Source organism: Oncorhynchus mykiss, chromosome 8, assembly GCF_013265735.2.
Source record: "Oncorhynchus mykiss isolate Arlee chromosome 8, USDA_OmykA_1.1, whole genome shotgun sequence".
NCBI classification, from domain to species: Eukaryota; Metazoa; Chordata; class Actinopteri; order Salmoniformes; family Salmonidae; genus Oncorhynchus; species Oncorhynchus mykiss.
In genome coordinates, this window is record NC_048572.1 from 77,493,980 (window position 1) to 77,516,959 (window position 22,980).

A 22,980-nucleotide genomic window follows, 5' to 3' on the forward strand; every position below is an offset into this window, starting at 1 on the left:
GTGTAGTTATTAGCTCTGCAAGGCAATCAAACAAGCGAAATGCCGATACAGGGACAAGGTGGAGTCTCAAGTCAATGGCTCAGACACAAGACGTATGTGGCAGGGTCTACAGGAAATCAGACTACAAAAACAAAAACAGCCACGGATACCGACGTCAGCTTCCAGACAAACTAAACACCTTCTTTGCCCGCTTTAAGGATAATACAGTGCCACCTTCGCAGATTGCTAACAAAGTCCCCCCCCTCTCCTTCTCCGTGGTTGATGTGAGTAAAACATTTAAACTTGTTAACCCTCGCAAGGCTGCTGGCTCAGACGGCATCCCTAGCCGCGTCCTCAGAGCATGCGCAGACCAGCTGGCTGGTGTGTTTACAGACATTTAATCTCTCCCTATTCCAGTCTGTTGTCCCCACATACTTCAAGATGGCTACCATTGTTCCTGTATCCAAGAAAGCAAAGGTAACTGAACTAATCAAATGGCTACCCGGACTGTTTGCATTGTGTGCCCCCCCTCTTTTTACACTGCTGCTACTCTCTGTTTATCATATATGCATAGTCACTTAACTATACATTCATGTACATACTTCCTCAAATGGGCCGACCAACCAGTGCTCCCGCACATTGGCTAACCGGGCTATCTGCATTGTGTCCCGCCACTCACCACCCGCCAACCCCTCTTTTACGCTACTGATACTCTCTGTTCATCATATATGCATAGTCACTTTAACCATATCTACATGTACATACTACCTCAATCAGCCTGGCTAACCAGTGTCTGTATGTAGCCTCACCTATTTTATAGCCTTGCTACTGTATATATCCTCGCTACTGTATATAGCCTGTCTTTTTACTGTTGTTTTATTTCTTTACTTATCTATTGTTCAACTAACACCTATTTTGCACTATTGGTTAGAGCTTGTAAGGAAGCATTTCACTGTAAGATGAACTGTTGTATTCGGCGCACATGACAAATAAACTTGGATTTGATTTGAACTAAAATGACTACCGCCCCGTAGCACTCACTTCTGTCATCATGAAGTGCTTTGAGAGGTTAGTCAAGGATCCTATCACCGCCACCTTACTGGTCACCCTCGACCCACTTCAGTTTGCATACCGCCCCAACCGGTCCACAGATGATGCAATCGCTATCACACTGCACACTGCCCTATCCCATCTGGACAAATAGAATACCAATGTAAGAATGCTCTTAATTGACTACAGCTCAGCATTCAACACCATAGTGCCCTCCAAGCTCATCATCAAGCTGAAGGCCCTGGGTCTCAACCCCTCCCTGTGCAACTGGGTCCTGGACCTTCTGACGGGCCGGCCCCTAGGTGGTGAAGGTAGGAAACAACATCTCCACTTCGCTGACCCTCAACACTGGGGCCCCACAAGGGTGTGTGCTCAGCCCTCTCCTGTACTCCCTGTTCACCCACGACTGCGTGGCCATGCACGCCTCCAACTCAATCATCAAGTTTGCAGACGACACAACCATAGTGGGCTTGATCACCAACAACGATGAGACAACCTACAGGGAGGTGGTGAAGGCACTTGGAGTGTGGTGTCAGGAAAACAACCTCTCACTCAACGTCAACAAAACAAAGGAGATGATTGTGGACTTCCGGAAACAGCAGAGGGAGCACCCCCCTATCCAAATCGAAGGGACAGCAGTGAATAAGGTGGAAAGTTTTAAGTTCCTGGGCATACACATCACGGACAAACTGAAATGGTCCACCCACACAGACAGCGTGGTGAAGAAGGTGCAACAGCACCTCTTCAAACTCAGGAGGCTGAAGAAATTTGGCCTGTCACCCAAAACCCTGACAAACTTTTACAGATGCACAATCGAGAGCATCCTGTCTGGCTGTATCACCGCCTGGTACGGCAACTGCACCGCCCTCAACTAACTGCAAGGCTCTCCAGAGGGTGGTGCGGTCTGCACAATTAGGTCGTTGTATTAGGTAGTTGTTGGGGAATTGTTAGATTACTTGTGTGTGACCAATACAACTTGATTTGATTTGATTTGAAAAGAAAAACAAAGGATTGATTACTGTACTTCTATATTTCCATCAACCCTGTCTTGTGGATTTGGCCACAGGTTCTCATCCACATCACAATGGATGTTTTCATTAGCCAAACATCTTGGGAAGAATCTGGTCTGCTGTGATGTCATTGCATGCGTCATCCATGGCCTGGAGAAGGGTGCCTTGTTCGTGAGGGCGCCTATCATATACCTTCAATCGGGTTAAGGAAAGGAGAGTATGGGGGTAAGTACAGAGTGGTAAATTGTGGATGGGCCTGAAACCATGAGCATGGTGGAACCTGACATTATTCCACATGTGGCATAGGTCAACAATCAGCTCTACAGACCTGCTTTAGCTCATCAAAGAAGGTTACAAGGAGAGCTGCATTATATGATCCAATACGAGGTCTGCATCCCACCACACCATCTTCCGATATATCCACACATGGTGATGTTGGCCCCCACGTTGTCCAGGGACTTGGATGATTGTCCACGGGCCAATGAAATTCCATCCTCTCCTCCTTGTCTTGGCCAGGTTGAAGCCTGTCGCATTCAAAAAGAGGAATTTGTGATGGTTTTCATCAGTATCCAGCTCCATCACCCTCTAAAAATACATTTTGGAAAGAGAATTACTGATTACAATGATGTAGAATTTTTCACAACAGGCATCTTGAAACTGAACATACCTGAACATACTCAGTCCTCAGTTGCTTCACTCTGTCTGCATTTCTTTCTAAAGGCACACGGTATAGCTGTTTTAGAGACACCTGGTGCCTTTTCAGCACGCGTGCAATAGTCGGCGAACTTATGGCTTCCACATTGTTGAACATGTCGTAAGAACACATTTAGTCACATCACCTACTCTGTGGTACACATTGGCATGCAGTATACAGTCATTTGACAATTGAGAGTAGTCTAATGTTTAGTTCATGCTGAAGATTTAACGGTTCTCATTGCGGAAAGTTTTGATGATTGAGGCCACGGTTGATCTTCTGAGGTTTGGTTGAATCATTGTAGCTGCCTCAGTCGTTGTCATGCCATGATTTACGACATGGTCTACAACTATTGCTCGGATTTCATTGGACACTCTTTGCTGATGCTGCCACTGTCTTGGTCCCTGGCCTTGTCCTCTACCATGTTCCCCCACTTTTGTGACCTGGATCACCTGCCGGCTCCATGTTATCATTATGTTGCTGTAGGTGGATACCACTCATTTCACTATATACTCGTACCACAATGTGAAATCAATCATCAGTAACGAGATGGCAGTATTGGAAAAGCAATTACCTGCATACATACACTCACCGGCCACATACACTCACGTACACTCACTGGCCACATTATTAGGTACACCTGCGTGTTAACGCAAATAGCCTGCTCCTTCGAATAGCTAATCATGTGGCTGCCTGCAACTCAATATATAAAGTATATACTGTAGAGTAGAGAGCTTTAGTTGTTGTTCGACCAAACATTAGAACGGCAAGAATGCGTAATCTAAGCAACTTTGACCGTGGTATGATTGTTGGTGCCACGCTTGGTGGTTCCAGCATCTCAGAAAGAGCTGCCCTCCTGGGATTTTTACGCACTACAGTCTCCAGAGTTTACAGAGAATGGTGCGATAAACAAAACACATTCAGTGAGCGGCATTTCTGTGGGAAAAAACACCTTGTTAATGAGAGAGGTCAGAGGAGAATGTCCAGACTCATTCAAGCTAACAGAAAGGCCACAAATGGTGTGTAGAAGGGCATCTCTTAATGTACAACACCATGAATAATTCAGGCTGTTGTGGAGGCAAAAGAGGCTCCTACCCAGTACTAGATAGGTGTACCTAGTAAAGTGTACAGTAATGTCAAATCTGAAAACATGGTCTGGAAAAGTGGTAAATGGGACCATAGAAACAGTGTCTGATAAAGAATGATGATGAAATATTACATCCATGGATAATGCAGTCCGATTGGTTCATGTTCCACGGTAATTGGTGTCAATGGATCTCGTTATCCTGAAACTTTCATGATATTTGTGGCGGTAGGTAGCCTAGTGGTTAGAGCGTTGGACTAGTAACCACAAAGGTTACTGAGCTGACAAGGTAAAAATCTGCCGTTCTTCCCCTGAACAAGGCAGTTTAACCCACTGTTCCTAGGCCGTCATTGTAAATAAGACTTTGTTCTTAACTGATTTGCCTAGTTAAATAAAATTAACATGGAATTTTTTTTGTCAGTTACCCTTAAAAGTATGCATTATGAGTAATGCAGCAGTTACCATCATTTTGAGCAGTTGTGTCAATTGATAGATGGATCATTGTAATGAAATGAGTAGACAGTCATCTCAGATGTAATGTGTGAGTTGCATTTTGAAATGGTAATACTTTGATGTTAAGTTGTGTCATTTTGAGCAGGTCATTTTAGTTCAATGAACAAATGATCTGATCTTTATGTGTATTGCATCTAAGCAATTGGATAAAGTATTAGAGTTTTGAAAAATGTGCATTTTGATCATCAGTTGTGAGTTTTGAGTCTAGAGTTTTGAAAAATTACATCAAGGTTCTGAAATTAGTGCCAAAGTGATTGTAAAAAACTGTAATTGAATTCAGATCTAAATTGTGATATTGACATGCAATATCCATATCGCAGGAGGCTGTGATTTTTTTCCTTTCTTTGACACTCCGTTGATACAACAAAAACTAGACCACAGTACCTCCTCCATGAGATGCGCTTGACTCCTTCATTCACTCTCTACATGCACAGAGGATGCTGACCAATCACAAGCGGGCTTGCTAACTCTCTGCATGGCATGCACATTCTGGCCAATCACCAGCGTCGCCACTTAGAGCGTGCAGTTAGATGCTGGTGAGAAGAGAAAGGGCTTTAACTAACAGTACAGTAGGAGGAACGCTGGGGTTTTACCTCAGTGTGTCGGAAACGGGAGGGCTGCTAGTGACAATGAGAACGTCCGTTTGGTGTCAAGGAAGGGCGCATTTTCAGTGGTGTGGCAGTTGTTCGGCTACAACCAAACAGATGTCAACCAAATGCAAGTGTTGTGCAAAAGGTGCCTCAGAGTTGTGGCAACAACAAGAGGCAACACGACAAATGTATTCAACCATTAGAAGAATAACCGACAGCAGAAAAGCCCCTCGGCCACAACCAGCCATCTAAGTTAAACAGGCATTGATTGCCCATGCGTTTTCAATATCCTGCAGATACAGAAATCACAGAGGCTATCACCTATCACATAGCCAATGACATGGTTCCTATTTACACTGTCAGCAAAGTCAGCTTCAAGAAGATGATAAATAAGCTGAACAGGAGAAACAAGATTCGATCTCGTACATATTTCTCCCAAGTCACGATCCCAACACTGTAAAACACAATTTGTTGAAACATGTCATGTTGAGACAGCAAAGTTTTGCAATGTGTTGCAACAGAGGACATAAAGTTTTTAAGCGCTTCAGCATTCTGCGGTCTCGTTCTGTGAGCTTGTGTGGCCTACCACTTCGCGTCTGAGCCGTTGTTGTTCCTAGATGTTTACACATCACAATAGCAGCACTTAGAGTTAACCGGGGCAGCTATAGCAGGGCAGACATTTCACGAACTGACTAGTTGGAAAGGTGGCATCTAATGACGGTGCCACGTTGAAAGTGACTGAGCTATTCAGTAAGGTCGTTCTACTGCCAATGTTTGTCTATGAAGATTGCATGTGTGCTCTATTTTATACACCTGTCAGCAACAGGTGTGGCTGAAACAGCCGAATCCACTAATTTGAAGGGGTGTCCACATACTTTTGTATATATAGTGTATGTTTGTTCATATGTAGGTGTAATACATATCATATGTACTGTATAACAATGTTGTAAAATATTAGTTTCATTTGGTTTTGTATTCAGTTAGCACAGTATGTATTAATTCATATGACCTCATGTTAGAAGTGATGTTCTGTACCCTGACAGCTGTTATAACCAAGTCTGATGGAATTACCAAGTTTTCACCCAAGTGTTTGAAATTCGCAATTCATAATTGCAGTTGCAATATCTGTCCCAGCCCTAGTGTGTGTATGTGTGTCCGGTGTGTGCATGTGTGTGTCCTGTGTGTGCATGTGTGTGTTCGTGTGTGTATGTGTGTGTCCTGTGTGTGCATGTGTGTCCCCGGTGTGTCCAGTGTGTATGTGTGTTTGATGTGACAGAGCCACTCCCCCCCCCCATGTTGATGGCCATGACCTTCTCTGTCACTAGTCCCCCCCCCCCCCCCCCCCTCTGTCTCTCTCTCTCTATCGGTCTCTCTCTCTCTCTTAGTCTCCCTCTATTTCTCTCTCTCTCTATTTCTCGCTCTTGCTCTCTCTCTCTCTGTCTCTGTCTTAGTATCTGTCTCTGTCACTTTTCAAGAACACATGAATACGTTGTAGTTGTACACACACACGTACACAGGGCCGGATTACCGAACGGGCACTCAACGCACGTGTACCGAGGTCCTCTGCCTCCAGGGGTCCCCCAACCGAACGGGCACTCAGTGCACGTGTATCGAGGTCCTCTACCTCCAGGGGTCCCCCAACCGAACTGGCACTCAGCGCACGTGTACCGAGGTCCTCTACCTCCAGGGGTCCTCCAACCGAACGGACACTCAGCGCACGTGTACCGAGGTCCTCTACCTCCAGGGGTCCTCCAACCAAACGGGCACTCAGCGCACGTGTACCGAGGTCCTCTACCTCCAGGGGTCCTCCAACCGAACGGGCACTCAGTGCACGTGTACCGAGGTCCTCTCCCTCCAGGGGTCCTCCAACCGAACGGACACGCAACGCATGTGTACCGAGGTCCTCTACCTCCAGGGGTCCCCCAACCGAACGGGCACTCAACGCACGTGTACCGAGGTCCTCTACCTCCAGGGGTCCTCCAACCGAGCGGGCACTCAGCGCACGTGTACCGAGGTCCTCTACCTCCAGGGGTCCTCCAACCGAACGGGCACTCAGCGCACGTGTACCGAGGTCCTCTACCTCCAGGGGTCCTCCAACCGAACGGGCACTCAGCGCACGTGTACCGAGGTCCTCTACCTCCAGGGGTCCTCCAACCGAACGGGCACTCAGCGCACGTGTACCGAGGTCCTCTACCTCCAAGGGTCCCCAACCCAGGAAATTGTGTAGAATTGCAGGAAATTAGCTTTAAAACGGCTAAATGTTCTGAGCCTCATGACAAAATGTTCTCAGCCTCAAGGCAAAATGTTCTCAGCCTCAAGGCAAAATGTTCTCAGCCTCAAGGCAAAATGTTCTCAGCCTCAAGGCAAAATGTTCTCAGCCTCATGGCAAAATGTTCTCAGCCTCAAGGCAAAATGTGTAGAATAGCAGGACATTTGCTTTAAAAATCTCTACATTTCCACTCAGCCTCATGGAAAATTGTGAACAAAATCATGAGATGAGCAATGAAACAGAAGAAAAGAATCTCTGCTCCAAAAAGTGAAGAATTGCAGGAAATTAGATTTAAAACAGCAACATTATTCTCTTAGCCTCATGACAAAATATGTAGAATAGCATTATAAAACACCACGTTTTTCTCTCTGTTCCACAGCAAAATGAAATGTGTTGAAGTGGGGTAAGTTAGCTGATTAACCCCCCCCCCCCCCCCCCCCCCCCCCCCCCCCCCAAAGAAAAAGTCAGTATGTCTGGCCCTGCATAAACACACACTTAAACACAGGCATGTTTACTGTGTCTATCTACTCTATTTATTTTGGTGAGAACATGTTAACTTGCTAGGAGAACGGTTCTCTGAAGTCCTGCAGCAGCAGCAGGCCCATCGCTGAAAGAATCAGTCCACATCTATTATTCAACTAAGTTAAATTTGAAATATTAAGGTCCCAAAGGGCTGTAGATCAGCCTCACAACAACTGGGTTTGCAGTAGACTGCTCACAGTTAAACACACAGCTAATACACGAAGCCCATGATGCAGACAACAAACAACTCAGGGGGAGTTATGGGTACAGGGTTTAAGGCAAATACGTTGAATTCACATATCTGTTTTTGCATGTGATTTCCTTTTGTTTTAGTTAGTGTCACAGTATTGCTTCCATCCCTGCTAGACATTTCACACCTGTTACGTTAGCAACAGCTACTCTTTTGGGGAGTCTACTTTACACACAGAAGACGATACAAAGTGTGTGTGAGTTTGTGTGATGTTCATGTGTGTGTCGTAGTTTGAGGTTAGTTGGTATCTAAGGGCTGTGCTGTCTGTAGGTCTACAGTGTAATGTGTGTATGTCGTGTGTGTGTGTGTAATGTGTTTGTGTAATGTGTGTGTGTGTGTGTGTGTGTGTGTGTGTGTGTGTGTGTGTGTGTGTGTGTGTGTGTGTGTGTGTGTGTGTGTGTGTGTGTGTGTGTGTAATGTGTGTGTGTATGCTTCCACACTACTGTCTCCATTTGCTTCGGCTCAGAGCTGTCTCTCCATATCACAGCTGGGCATGTTCTTACGGCAGTGATGCCTGACTGGAGAATCTCTTTTGACAGCCATGTCATTCTCATGCCAACATACAAACACACCTACCAAGCAAGTGTTTTCTCATGCACACAAACAAGCTCTCGCCCACTCAGAGACACATTCACACAGTCACACAAACACTCTCTCTCAGTAAACAGACAGGCCTCTCTCCTCACCCCCACAGCTCTCTCCTCACCCTCGCAGCTCTCTCTTCACTATCACAGCTCTCTCCTCACTCTCACAGCTCTCTCCACACTCTCACAGCTCTCTCCTCCCCGCCACAGCTCTCTCCTCACAGCTCTTTCCTCACCCCCACAGCTCTCTCATCACCCTCACAGCTTTCTCCTTACGCTCACAGCTCTCTCCTCACCCCTCTCTCCTCACCCTCACAGCTCTCACCTCACCCTCACAGCTCTCTCCTCACCCTCACAGCTCTCTCCTCACCCTCACAGCTCTCTCCTCACCCTCGCAGCTCTCTCCTCACCCTCACAGCTCTCTCCTCACCCTCGCAGCTCTCTCCTCACCCCCGCAGCTCTCTCCTCACAGTTCTCTCCTCACCCTCACATCTCTCTCCTCACCCTCACAGCTCTCTCCTCACCCCCACATCTCTCACCTCACCCCCACAGCTCTCTCCTCACCCTCACAGCTCTCTCCTCACTCTCACAGCTCTCTCCTCACCCTCACAGCTCTCTCCTCACTCTCACAGCTCTCTCCTCACCCACACAGCTCTCTCCTCACTCTCACAGCTCTCTGCTGACCCTCACTGCTCTCTCCTCATCCTGACAGTGTTCTGTATGAATATTAACAACATAGCTAACCCTACTTCACTTCCTGTGATTATGGTTGTGTGTGATTTAACAGTGTGAAAGAACAAACAGAACACGCTCAACAGGGAAACCTCCATCGCCTGGGGTGCTCCTCCATTTTGCCACATCAACATGTTCTCCATACTCAGTTCCTTTGTATTAATCTGAGATAGGTTAGGGGGAGTTGCTTCATATTGGGGTAATGATTGGTCCCTACCAATCTAGTGGAAGAATGGAGGGTAGAATGAAAGAGAGAAGTAAACAGAAAGGATGATAGAGAGAAGCAGGTAGATAGAGAGAGAGGAATGGAGTTACTTTTTTACCTTTATTTAACAAGGCAAGTCAGTTAAGAACAAATTCTTATTTTCAATGACGGCCTAGGAACAGTGGGATAACCGCCTTGTTCAGGGGCAGAACCACAGATTTGTACCTTGTCAGCTCGGGGATTTGATCTTGCAATCTTCCGGCTACAAGTCCAACGCTCTAACCACTAGGCTACCTGCCACCCCGGGTAGCCTAGTGGAACAATGGAATGATCCACCAAAAAGATAGAGGGAGGAATGAAATAATTGTAAGAGGTAAGGATAGAGAGAAAATCAAATAGTACAAAAAGAGAAGAAGAGGGTGGGTGGGGGTAGATAGCTACTCCCCACACCTCCAAGCTACTCCCTTCCTTCCTCCGTGCCTCCCTACCACTCATAACCATAGCGTGAAATGACCCCCTGCCTCCTAATAATGCTGTATACAGAGCAATCAACCTCCGCATTGGAAGAAGTTAAAGTCTCAGTACACATAAATGAAGGAGGCTGGTATTGTCATGGCTGACCTTCTCAGGCGCGGGTCACCTATTGATTATACCAGCAGAGAGGATACACACCCACACACTGATTTATACTGCTGCATACAGGGTGAAGGGCTCTGTCTAAACGGCACCCTATTGCCCATATAGTAGTGAACTACGCAGAGCCTTATGTGGGATGTTGCTGCTCAGAGACTGGTGTTGTGCTCAGTGTGCTGTATTTTACTCAGTGAGTTTAAAGATTCAATTTGTAACATTACAACTGTGAAGAGTGTCTACGTTATCTCCACACTACGAGATTACCCACCTCTCTCCTTCTCTTTCTGTCTCATTCCTCTCACTCTGCTCTCTCTCTCTCCCTCTCCCTCTCCCTCTCCCTCTCCCTCTCCCTCTCCCTCTCTCTCTCTCTCTCTCTCTCTCTCTCTCTCTCTCTCTATCCCTGTCTCTCTCTCTCTCTCTCTCTCTCTATCCCTCTCTCTCTCTCTCTCTCCCTCTTTCTCTCTCTCTCTCACTCAATCACCCTTTCACTCTGCTCTCTCTTCTCTCTCTCTCTCTCTCTCTCTCTCTCTCTCTCTCTCTCTCTCTCTGCAGATGACTCGTCCCATCCAAGTGAAACCAGCTGACAGTGAGTGTCGTGGAGGTACTTATCTTTTATTTTCACTATCTCTCTCTCGTTCTCTGTTATAACATGAGCTTCCATTTCCTTCTCTGTCCCTTTCATGTTCCATCTTTGTAGCTTATTCTTATTCTTACTCCTTCTCTTTCTCATTCTAGCCTGGCATTGGTATTCCTGTGTGTGTGTGTGTGTGTGTGTGTGTGTGTGTGTGTGTGTGTGTGTGTGTGTGTGTGCGTGTGTGTGTGTGTGTGTGTGTGTGTGTGTGTGTGTGTGTGTGTGTGTGTGTGTGTGTGTGTGTGTGTGTGTATGTGTGTGTGTGTGCGTGTGTGTGTGTGCGTGTGTGTTGTCAGGAGGCAGGGTGTAAATGTTTTCTAACCCAGTCCACCACATCAGCTGATAATAGTGTCTTTGTCTCTGCTGTTCTTGGCCCCTGCCCAACAGTCGATTTTCTGCCCCAGTTTCACTTACAGCAGGCCTCTCTTCTGTTCAGTGTGTGTATATAGAAAAAATATGAAATATAGCCAAACATACAGTACACTTTGTCCTATACCTCTCTCTGTAATCTCTCCGTGAATTGTACATATTGGTTATAAAGAAACCACCACAGGGATGTTGTTGACGTATAGAATGGTCCTGCTGCAGTCATTAGTGGTCTCTGTGGACGGCCTGGCACTTTATTACAGCCATAAAACAAACCCTCATTTTCTACTCCTATTGATTCCTGTCTCTGTTCTGTGTTCACCCCCACCACACAATGATATGTAGTCCAGGCCCTGTATCTATTCACAAAGTGTCTCAGCATGGGAGTGCTGATCTAGACACTTTGTGAATACGGGCCCTGGAGTGAATGGAACACATTTTCTATGCTAACCCGATTCAGATCTGCATCTGTATATTTATATGTATGGCATAACAAAGACAGTTAGAGCAGTAGATTGTTAGAAGATGATAGAAACACCAGCAGAACACAGAACGCAGCTCCACAGCCTATCCGAGCACAGAGACAGGTTGTCAGGGGCAACAGTTGCTTCCCCCATGATTTTGTATTATACTTACTTAACCCTTATTTTACCAGTTAACTTGACTGGGAAAACGTTCCCATTTACAGCAACAACCTGGGGAATAGTTACTTGGACCCTGGGGATGATTAGGTGGCAATAATGATATGAGGGACAGATTTTCACATTTCCATAGCATATAAATCCTATCTGGAATTTATCACACACACACACATGCACGCATGCATGCACGCAACACACACACACACACAAATATATATACTTATAAACAATGTGGATTTATGCAGAGAGCAGTCCTCAATCAATCAGCTAGCTAATTAACTCTGCCTCCAACCCTGTTCCTGAAGAGCTACCCTCCTGTAGGTTCTCTTTCCAACCCTGTTCCTGGAGAGCTACCCTCCTGTAGGTTCTCTCTCCAACCCTGTTCCTGGAGAGCTACCATCCTGTAGGTTCTCTCTCCAATGCTGTACCTGGAGGGCTACCCTTCTGTAGATTCTCTTTCCAACCCTGTTCCTGGAGAGCTACCCTCCTGTAGGTTCTCTCACCAACACTGTTCCTGGAGAGCTACCATCCTGTAGGTTCTCTCTCCAACCCTGTTCCTGGAGAGCTACCATCCTGTAGGTTCTCTCTCCAACCCTGTTCCTGGAGAGCTACCCTCCTGTAGGTTCTCTCTCCAACCCTGTTCCTGGAGAGCAACCATCCTGTAGGTTCTCTCTCCAACCCTGTTCCTGGAGAGCTACCCTTCTGTAGATTCTCTCTCCAACCCTGTTCCTGGACAGCTACCCTCCTGTAGGTTTTCACACCAACCCTGTTCCTGGAGAGCTACCATCCTGTAGATTTTCACTCCAACCCTGTTCCTGGAGAGCTACCATCTTGTAGGTTCTCACTCCAACTCTGTTCCTGAAGAGCAACCATCCTGTAGGTTTTCTCTCTAACCCTAATCTAGTGCACCTGATAAAAATGTTTCTGGAGAGCTACCATCCTGTAGATTTTCACTCCAACCCTGTTCCTGGAGAGCTACCATCTTGTAGGTTCTCACTCCAACTCTGTTCCTGGAGAGCAACCATCCTGTAGGTTTTCTCTCCAACCCTAATCTAGTGCACCTGATAAAAATGTTTTGCTGGTTAATAAACTGAACCAGGGTAGTTACAACTACATCTACTCAGGGTCTTCTAAAGCTAACTAGCTTCAGTTATCTTCACATTCCAGCTCAAGCTTCATTCGTACTACGACGGTGGATATTGCTCGTCCGCCTGCCGCTAACTCTAGCAGGCTTTTAACTGTGCGTGCATGTCGCACATGGCTAGTCGTACACCGAACTCTTCATTGAGACAATGCTGAAACAATAATCCACAGGCAAGTCAGTGCCACCTTTTAATTTGTGCCAAAATCAAAATGAAAGACAAATGATCTTGCTAATTCAGCAGGCTATGGTGTGAAATGGCTTGTTGAAGTGCTGTCATTATTTCATTAGTTCTCGTTAATGTCGTCTTTGGTGTGCTTATCAATGCACAAGCAGCTTTTTCCCTCCTATCACTAGATTTTAACATATACACAAGTTTTACTGTGTGTTACGTTTCAAATGCATTCTGTCCTTACTAAACGTGATAGGTGTTTTAACATACCATTTGTTTTACATTCAAAAGAAAATCAGTCGTCTTGATGAAGGGGATGATGATGAAATCTTTGCGAGAGGGAATCTGGGAGGGAGTTGACCAGAGTTACCTCGCTAACTCCTCAATCCACATATGTAGTATATGGATCTGGTCTAGACACTGTTATAACCATACCCCCTTCTCCTCCGTCTCCCTCTCCCCCTCCCTCTCCCCTCTCCCCCTCTCCCTCTCCCTCTCCCTCTCTCTCTCTCTCTCTCTCTCTCTCTCCCTCTCTCTCTTTCTCTCTCAATTAAATTAAATTAAATTTAAGGGCTTTATTGGCATGGAAACATATGTTAACATTGCCAAAGCAAGTGAAGTAGATAATAAACAAAAGTGGAAAAAACAATAACATTTAACAGTAAACATTACACTCACAAAAGTTACAAAAGAATAAAGACATTTCAAATGTCATATTATCTGTAAATAGCTACAAAATACAAAAGGGAAAATAAATTAACATAAATATGGGTTGTATTTACAATGGTGCTTGTTCTTCACTGGTTGACCTTTTCTTGTGGCAACAGGTCACACATCTTGCTGCTGTGATTGCACACCGTGGTATTTCACCCAATAGATATGAGAGTTAATCAACATTGGGTTTGTTTTTTAATTCTTTGTGGATCTGTGTAATCTAAAGGAAATATGTGTCTCTAATATGGTCATACATTGGGCAGGAGGGTAGGAAGTGCAGCTCGGTCTCCACTTCATTTTGTGGGCAGTGTGCACATAGCCTATCTTCTCTTGAGAGCCAGGTCTGCCTACTGCGGTCTTTCTCAATAGCAAGGCTATGCTCACTGTGTCTGAACATAGACAAAGCTTTCCTTAAGTTTGGGTCAGTCACAGTGGTCAGTGGTCAAGTATTCTGCCACGGTGTACTCTGTTTAGGGCCAAAGAGCATTCTAGTTTGCCCAGTTATTTTGTAAATTATCATTTTGTTTTCTCATGATTTGATTGGGTCTAATTGTGTTGCTGTCCTGGGGCTCTGTGAAGTCTGTTTGTTTGTGAACAGAGACCCAGGACCAGCTTGCTTAGGGGGCTCTTCTCAAGGTTAATCTCTCTGTAAGTGATGGCTTTGTTATGGAAGGTTTGGGAATTGCTTCCTTTTAGGTGGTTGTAGAATTTAACGGCACTTTTCTGGAATTTTATAATTAGTGGGTATCGTCCTAATTCTGCTCTACATGCATTATTTGGGGTTTTACATTGTACACAGAGGATATTTTGGCAGAATTATCTCACTCTATCTCCCTCCCTTTTGTCTCTCTATTTATCTCTCTCCCTCCCTCTCTCTCTCTGTCTCTCTCCTGCTTTCTCTCCCCCTCCCTCCCTCCCTCCCTCCCTCCCTCCCTCCCTCCCTCCCTCCCTCCCTCCCTCTGTTCTTATCTCTCTCCCTCCATCCAACAGTTATCCAGTATGACAACATCACTTCTTCTCTCACAAACAGGAGAGGCTATTGTGGCTCAGAGGGGCTCACTGGTCTCACTGGTCATCCCCAAAGCCAACACCTCCTTTGGCCACCTTTCATTCCAGTTCTCTGCTGCCAATGACTAGAACGAATTGCAAAAATCGCTGTAGTTGGAGACTTATATCTTCCTCACTAACTTTAAACATCAGTTATCTGAGCAGCTGACCGATCGCTGCAGCTGTACATAGCCCATCTGTAAATTGCCCATCCAATCTACCAACCTCATCACCATATTGTTTTTATTGACTTTTTTGCTCTTTTGCACATCAGTATTTCTACTTGCACATCATCATCTGCACATCTATCACTCTAGTGTTAATTTGCTGAAATTATATTTACTTGGCTACTATGGCCTATTTATTGCCTTACCTCCTCACGGCATTTGCACACACCTTGAAAATGAGAACTTGTTCTCAACTGGCCTACCTGGTTAAATAAAGGTGAAAAAAAAAAAAATTAAAAAGGGTTTGTGATGGCCACTCCAATACCTTGACTTTGTTGTCCTCAAGCCATTTTGCCACAACTTTGGAAGTATGCTTGGGGTCATTGTCCAGTTGGAAGACCCATTTGCGACCAAGCTTTAACTTCCTGACTGATGTCGTGAGATGTTGCTTCAATATAGCCACATAATTGTACTCCCTCATGATGCCATCTATTTTGTGAAGTGCACCAGTCCCTCCTGCAGCAAAGCACCCCCACAACATGATGCTGCCACCCCCGTGCTTCACGGTTGGGATGGTGTTCTTTGGCTTGCAAGCCTCCCCCTTTTTCCTCCAAACATAACGATGGTCATTATGGCCAAACAGTTGTATTTTTGTTTCATCAGATCAGAGGACATTTCTCCAAAAAGTGCGACCTTTGTCCCCATGTGCAATCTTGCTTTTTTTATGGTGGTTTTCGAGCAGTGGCCTCTTCCTTGCTGAGTGGCCTTTCAGGTTATGTCGATATAGGACTCGTTTGACTGTGGATATAGATACTTTTGTACCTGTTACCTCCAGCATCTCAACAAGATGCTTTGCTGTTTTTCTTTGATGAATTTGCACTTTTCGCACCACAGTATGTTTATCTCTAGGAGACAGAACGCTTCTCCTTCCTGAGCAGTATGATGGCTGCATGGTCCCATGGTGTTTATACTTGTGTACAATTGTTTGTACAGATGAATGTGGTACCTTCAGGTGTTTGGAAATTGCTCCCAAGGATGAACCAGACTTGTGGAGGTCTCCAATTTTTATTTTTACTTTTCTGATTTCTTTTGATTTTGCCATGATGTCAAGCAAAGAGGCGCTGAGTTTGAAGGTAGGCCTTGAAATACATCCACAGGTACACCTCCAATTGACTCAAATGATGTCAATTAGCCTATCAGAACTTCTAAAGCCATGACATAATTTTCTAGAATTTTCCAAGCTGTTTAAAGGCACAGTCTACTTAGTGTATGTAAACTTCTGACCCACTGGAATTGTGATATTAGATAGAATAGAATAGCGAAATAATCTGTCTGTAAACAATTGTTGGAAAAATTACTTGTGTCATGCATAAAGTAGATGTCCTAACCGACTTGCCAAAACTATAGTTTGTTTAACAATACATTTGTGGAGTGGTTGAAAAACAAGTATTAATGACTCTAACCTAAGTGTATGTAAACTTCCGACTTCAACTGTATGTGGTTGCGTGTGTGTGTTTATTCATGCAAGTGTGTGTATTCATGCATGTGTGTATGTGCCTGTGCCTGTGTGTATGTGTGTGTGTGTGTGTGCGCGCGCGCGTGTGTGTGTGCGTGTGTGCGTGTGTGCATGTGTGTGTGCGTGTGTGTGTGTGTGTATATGTGGTCTGTCTCTTCTCTCTTTACATTGAGTCCACAGTATCAGGGATTAGGGGGAGAGAGGAGCAGAGCAGATTAATATAGGTCAGTCCACTGAGCTCTGAGACTGTGATTGTCTATACCTGAACACTGGAGAGACCTTGGATACAGGATACATTCACTCTCTAGATCAGGGGTCTCCAACAAGTTGGTCCCCAGTAGCTACCAGCCCACATACAGTGCCTTGCGAAAGTATTCGGCCCCCTTGAACTTTGCGGCCTTTTGCCACATTTCAGGCTTCAATCATAAAGATATAAAACTGTATTTTTTTGTGAAGAATAAACAACAAGTGGGACACAATCATGAAGTTGAACGACATTTATTGGATTTTTCAAACTTTTTTAACAAATCAAAAACTGAAAAATTGGGCGTGCAAAATTATTCAGCCCCTTTACTTTCAGTGCAGCAAACTCTCTCCAGAAGTTCAGTGAGGATCTCTGAATGATCCAATGTTGACCTAAATGACTAATGATGATAAATACAATCCACCTGTGTGTAATCAAGTCTCCGTATAAATGCACCTGCACTGTGATAGTCTCAGAGGTCCGTTAAAAGCGCAGAGAGCATCATGAAGAACAAGAAACACACCAGGCAGGTCCGAGATACTGTTGTGAAGAAGTTTAAAGCCGGATTTGGATACAAAAAGATTTCCCAAGCTTTAAACATCCCAAGGAGCACTGTGCAAGCGATAATATTGAAATGGAAGGAGTATCAGACCACTGCAAATCTACCAAGACCTGGCCGTCCCTCTAAACTTTCAGCTCATACAAGGAGAAGACTGATCAGAGATGCAAAATCTACAATGGAATGGTTCAAAAATAAACATATCCAGGTGTTAGAATGGCCAAGTCAAAGTCCAGACCTGAATCCAATCGAGAATCTGTGGAAAGATCTGAAAACCGCTGTTCACAAATGCTCTCCATCCAACCTCACTGAGCTCGAGCTGTTTTGCAAGGAGGAATGGGAAAAAATGTCAGTCTCTCGATGTGCAAAACTGATAGAGACATACCCCAAGCGACTTACAGCTGTAATCGCAGCAAAAGGTGGCGCTACAAAGTATTAACTTAAGGGGACTGAATAATTTTGCACGCCCAATTTTCAGTTTTTGATTTGTTAAAAAAGTTTTAAATATCCAATAAATGTCGTTCCACTTCATGATTGTGTCCCACTTGTTGTTGATTCTTCACAAAAAAATACAGTTTTATATCTTTATGTTTGAAGCCTGAAATGTGGCAAAAGGTCGCAAAGTTCAAGGGGGCCGAATACTTTCGCAAGGCACTGTATGCGTAGCTCGCCAAACAGTTCAGAAGTAGGTCTACATGCCATTTTTTATGTGTTCCATCTAACACTGTCATAAACAAAGCTCACAAGTAACTGACATCACAAGCTCTCTGCTACTATCTAATCAGTACAACGTTGACCTAATCCCACAGCTGGTTAGCCGCTATTGGCTTAAAAAGCTAAACCTAAACACAATATCTGCCAATTAATTTCCAGCAATATTGCTCCTATCTGTCTGTGTGGTGAGCTCATTTCATGTGAAGTCAGTTCTGTGAAGAACACGTAAAATAATTTTCATTGCGTGCACACAGTGCACCCCCTACACGTTTATATTACATATATTACATTATTACCCAAGGGTAATAAAAGTGTAGAAAAGTGTGTGTGTAGGTGAAAACAAGTAAAAAGGTTTGCTGTGTGCCTTCATACTGTCTTCTTCCTCCCTGGGCCTGCTGTTTCAACATAGCACCAAGAAAATTGTCTGTCTGTCTACCTGCCTGTTTTATTTAAAAAAAATAGTAACAATAACCTTTATTGAACTGTCTGTCTGCCTGTTTCCCGCTTTTCTCACACTCTTTACCTTACGTAATGTGTGAAACTACACAATGTCCTGCAGAAACCTACACAATGTTATTACAATACATTATCTTGACACATTATAAAAAATTCTGTATTTTCCCACACCCCAGCCAGGTGCAAATTGGGGGAGGGACACAACAAATAAATAGCTTTGCATGTGTGGCTCCTTACCACAATCAATCAATTTGGCAAAAATGATCTCTGCTCAGAAAGCTAGTGTGGAAGAGGTGTCTTCCACTTTGATGAAGAATTCTCTGAATATGAGGATCATGTCTCTGTCAATTTGGAGTCTGACAGTGAGATGGAAAAAGAGGATGAGATTGACCCTCAGACAGCCCCAGGACCAGCACATCAGCAGCCAGCCCCAGGACCAGCCCGTCAGCAACCAGCTCATCAGCAGCCTGAAGGAGGAGAAATATGGATGTCAAATAATTGTGAAATTGAATGGTCTTCTTGCCCAAGGAATGAGTCACCCTGCATGGCTGCCAATGTGATAAGGATGCAACCAGGAGCGCCGCAGATGGCGGTTTCTCATGTGCAGGACATAAAGTCTTCTATTGAACTGTTCATCCCAGACACCATCCAGAAAATAATTTTTGGACTGCACTAATTTGGAGGGAAGGCGTGTTTTTGGAGAAAGACGAAAGGAGATGGTCTAAACGAATTTACTTGCATACGTTGGGGTTCTTATTCTTGCTGGTGTTTTCAGATCCAATGGGGAATCCACAGAATCCCTGCAGGATGCATAAACTGGCAGAGAACTTTTCCTTGCAACAATATCTCTGGAAAACTTCCATATTATTTCCAGGATTATCTTCTTTGATAACCGAGACACCAGACCAGCTCAGCGGCAGAGAGACAAGCTAGCTGCAATCAGGTCAGTGTGGGACAAGTGGGTGGACTGCCTTAGATGGTTGTTTTCCATGGTCTTAGATGGTTGCTTTCCATGGTTTTAGATGGTTGTTTTCCATGGTCTTAGATGGTTGTTTCCATGGTCTTAGATGGTTGTTTCCATGGTCTTAGATGGTTGTTTCCATGGTCTTAGATGGTTGTTTCCATGGTCTTAGATGGTTGTTTTCCATGGTCTTAGATGGTTGTTTTCCATGGTTTTAGATGGTTGTGTGCATATATTTTCAGATCATTCAGAGAACTACTTACAAAAGTGATTCGACCACCTGTTTTGCATGTGCAACTCGTCCTCCACCAATGCAAAGTAACTTTGAAGTTGTTTCTTAACTTTCTAACTTATTTTACCCAAGAAGTTCAACAGTTCTGATAATACCTGTCAGCAGCAGACAGACTGCTGTGGTTCCACACCGTCAGAAAGATGGAGGGCAAGGTGTTTACTGCTACACCACAGCCCTTCGATATCAACCAGCCTCAGGCCACAACACAAACACACATACACACACACGTGCACGTATGTGCACAGACACACACACGCACAAACACACGCACGCACCCATACATGCAAGCGCACACACATACACACACACAGCATCCCCATCGCTCTTTGATGTGTTCCCCACATTCCAAACACATTTGAATCCAGGAGACATTCATGGGGATGTTCAGGATGGTATTTGAGAATGAAGTTTGTTGCTTATAGCACATCTACGCAAGCACTGCAAGCAAATCAAACTTCAGATGTTTTCTGCTACTTTTTATAATGATTTTAAGATGTTGTGCTTGATCTTCCTTGGCAGAGAAATTGACGCACTACTTCTGAATTAGCACAAGCTATTCCTTAATTAACCAGTACCTGAGTATCCATGTCATACATGATAGTGCCTAACTGCCTTATCTACATGTACTGAACGCATGCATTAGCCCACTGAACTGATGCCTAGGCGTTTGCTCAGACAGATCTCAGGGGAGAATCTCAACTGCATTTCCTTGATTCCTCTCTTGATTCCCATTGGATAAGAGGGGAGGGATCTCTGACCTCATCCAATGGATTTTAAGGAGGCGAGGAGAGAGGATGCAAGGAATCAAGAAAATGCAATTGAGGTTCCGATAAGGTTACTCATCACACTAGTTTTTTCAGAAGTTTTTCCAGAAGTCTTTCCAGACTTAATATCACATCCAGTTGCTGTAGGATACATGAGAGAGATGAGAGATTCATGGCGGTTAGGCCTTTTGAAGCTATTTTCTTCTGCTCCTGTTTGGTTCCCGCTCTCCTCCAGGGTAATCCGTTTCTCCCTGGCCTCTGGACCAGGGACTACTCTCCCTGGCCTCTGGACCAGGGACTACTCTCCCTGGCCTCTGGACCAGGGACTACTCTCCATGGCCTCTGGACCAGGGACTACTCTCCCTGGCCTCTGGACCAGGGACTACTCTCCCTGGCCTCTGGACCAGGGACTACTCTCCCTGGCCTCAGCACTGATACCAGGTGGCTCTAAGCCTGGTGTGGAGATGAAAACACACATACACTCGCACGCACACTTGAACACATGCACACACACGCAAGCTTATATACACACCCACACACATGAATAAAAGGTGATTGGGGAGAGAGTGGGAGTCGACAGTGTTTGCGTGTGTGTGAAGGGGGAAGTTTTGTAGGGCAATGGAAGGGGGGTGAATATGAGGAAGGGAGGGCTAGAATGTGGAAGATCTCACTTGAATTGTGCTTTTGGGGGGAGTCAGCAGGAGAGGGGGAGGGTCGAATGTGTGTGTGTGTGTGTGTGTGTGTGTGTGTGTGTGTGTGTGTGTGTGTGTGTGTGTGTGTGTGTGTGTGTGTGTGTGTGTGTGTGTGTGTGTCAATGTGGTGATAGAGGGAGGGTTGAGTGGAGGATCTGACTTGAATTGTACGTATGAATCTTTCATCCTGTTCTCCACACTCGTCTGATGCTCTCTGAGCTCTGGTGGGGGAGAGGAGCATCTCACAGTCTGTTTTTAGTTTCTGGGACAGAGCGGGCGAGAACATACACACACACACACAGACTTACGTACACACACATACACAAACACACTGCCCGGACCCCCAAGGGCCTGGATTTACTGTAAAGCATTTAATAAATGAATTGATGAGAAGCAGCTAATGATTGCAGTGGCGTGATGAGGGGCATATTATCCTGCTTATTGCATACAGTATGTTTATCATAGAGTATCCTGCTTACTGCATACAGTATGTTTATTGTAGAGTATCCTGCTTACTGCATACAGTATGTTTATCGTAGAATATCCTGTTAACTGCATGCAGTATGTTTATCGTAGAGTATCATGTTAACTGCATACAGTATGTTTATCGTAGAGTATCCTGTTAACTGTATACAGTATGTTTATCGTAGAGTATCCTGTTAACTGCATACAGTATGTTTATTGTAGAGTATCCTGTTAACTGCATACAGTATGTTTATCGTAGAGTATCCTGTTAACTGCGTACAGTATGTTTATTGTAGAGTATCCTGTTAACTGCATACAGTATGTTTATCGTAGAGTATCCTGTTAACTGCATACAGTATGTTTATCGTAGAGTATCCTGCTTACTGCATACAGTATGTTTATTGTAGAGTATCCTGCTTACTGCATACAGTATGTTTATTGTAGAGTATCCTGTTAACTGCATACAGTATGTTTATCGTAGAGTATCCTGTTAACTGCATACAGTATGTTTATCGTAGAGTATCATGTTAACTGCATACAGTATGTTTATTGTAGAGTATCCTGTTTACTGCATACAGTATGTTTATTGTAGAGTATCCTGTTAACTGCATACAGTATGTTTATTGTAGAGTATCCTGTTAACTGCATACAGTATGTTTATCGTAGAGTATCCTGTTAACTGCGTACAGTATGTTTATTGTAGAGTATCCTGCTTACTGCATACAGTATGTTTATCGTAGAGTATCATGTTAACTGCATACAGTATGTTTATTGTAGAGTATCCTGTTAACTGCATACAGTATGTTTATTGTAGAGTATCCTGCTTACTGCATACAGTATGTTTATTGTAGAGTATCCTGTTAACTGCATACAGTATGTTTATTGTAGAGTATCCTGTTAACTGCATGCAGTATGTTTATTGTAGAGTATCCTGTTAACTGCATACAGTATGTTTATCGTAGAGTATCCTGTTAACTGCATGCAGTATGTTTATTGTAGAGTATCCTGTTAACTGCATACAGTATGTTTATCGTAGAGTATGCTGTTAACTGCATGCAGTATGTTTATTGTAGAGTATCCTGTTAACTGCATACAGTATGTTTATCGTAGAGTATGCTGTTAACTGCATGCAGTCTGTTTATTGTAGAGTATCATGTTAACTGCATACAGTATGTTTATTGTAGAGTATCCTGTTAACTGCATACAGTATGTTTATTGTAGAGTATCCTGTTAACTGCATACAGTATGTTTATCGTAGAGTATCCTGTTAACTGCATACAGTATGTTTATTGTAGAGTATCCTGTTAACTGCATACAGTATGT

At 44.3% G+C, this 22,980-nt stretch overlaps 1 protein-coding gene across 2 annotated transcripts in view; it reads left to right on the top strand.

The window, feature by feature from the left end:
• The window catches only part of LOC110530678 (CUGBP Elav-like family member 5), a 63,205-nt gene that overhangs the window by 15,633 nt on the left and 24,592 nt on the right, over positions 1–22,980 (top strand). For both annotated transcript variants that reach the window (XM_036986328.1, XM_036986329.1), the window contains exon 3: positions 10,668–10,716. In XM_036986328.1, coding sequence (XP_036842223.1) covers positions 10,668–10,716 — 49 coding nt within the window. The remainder of the gene's footprint in view (positions 1–10,667; positions 10,717–22,980) is intronic.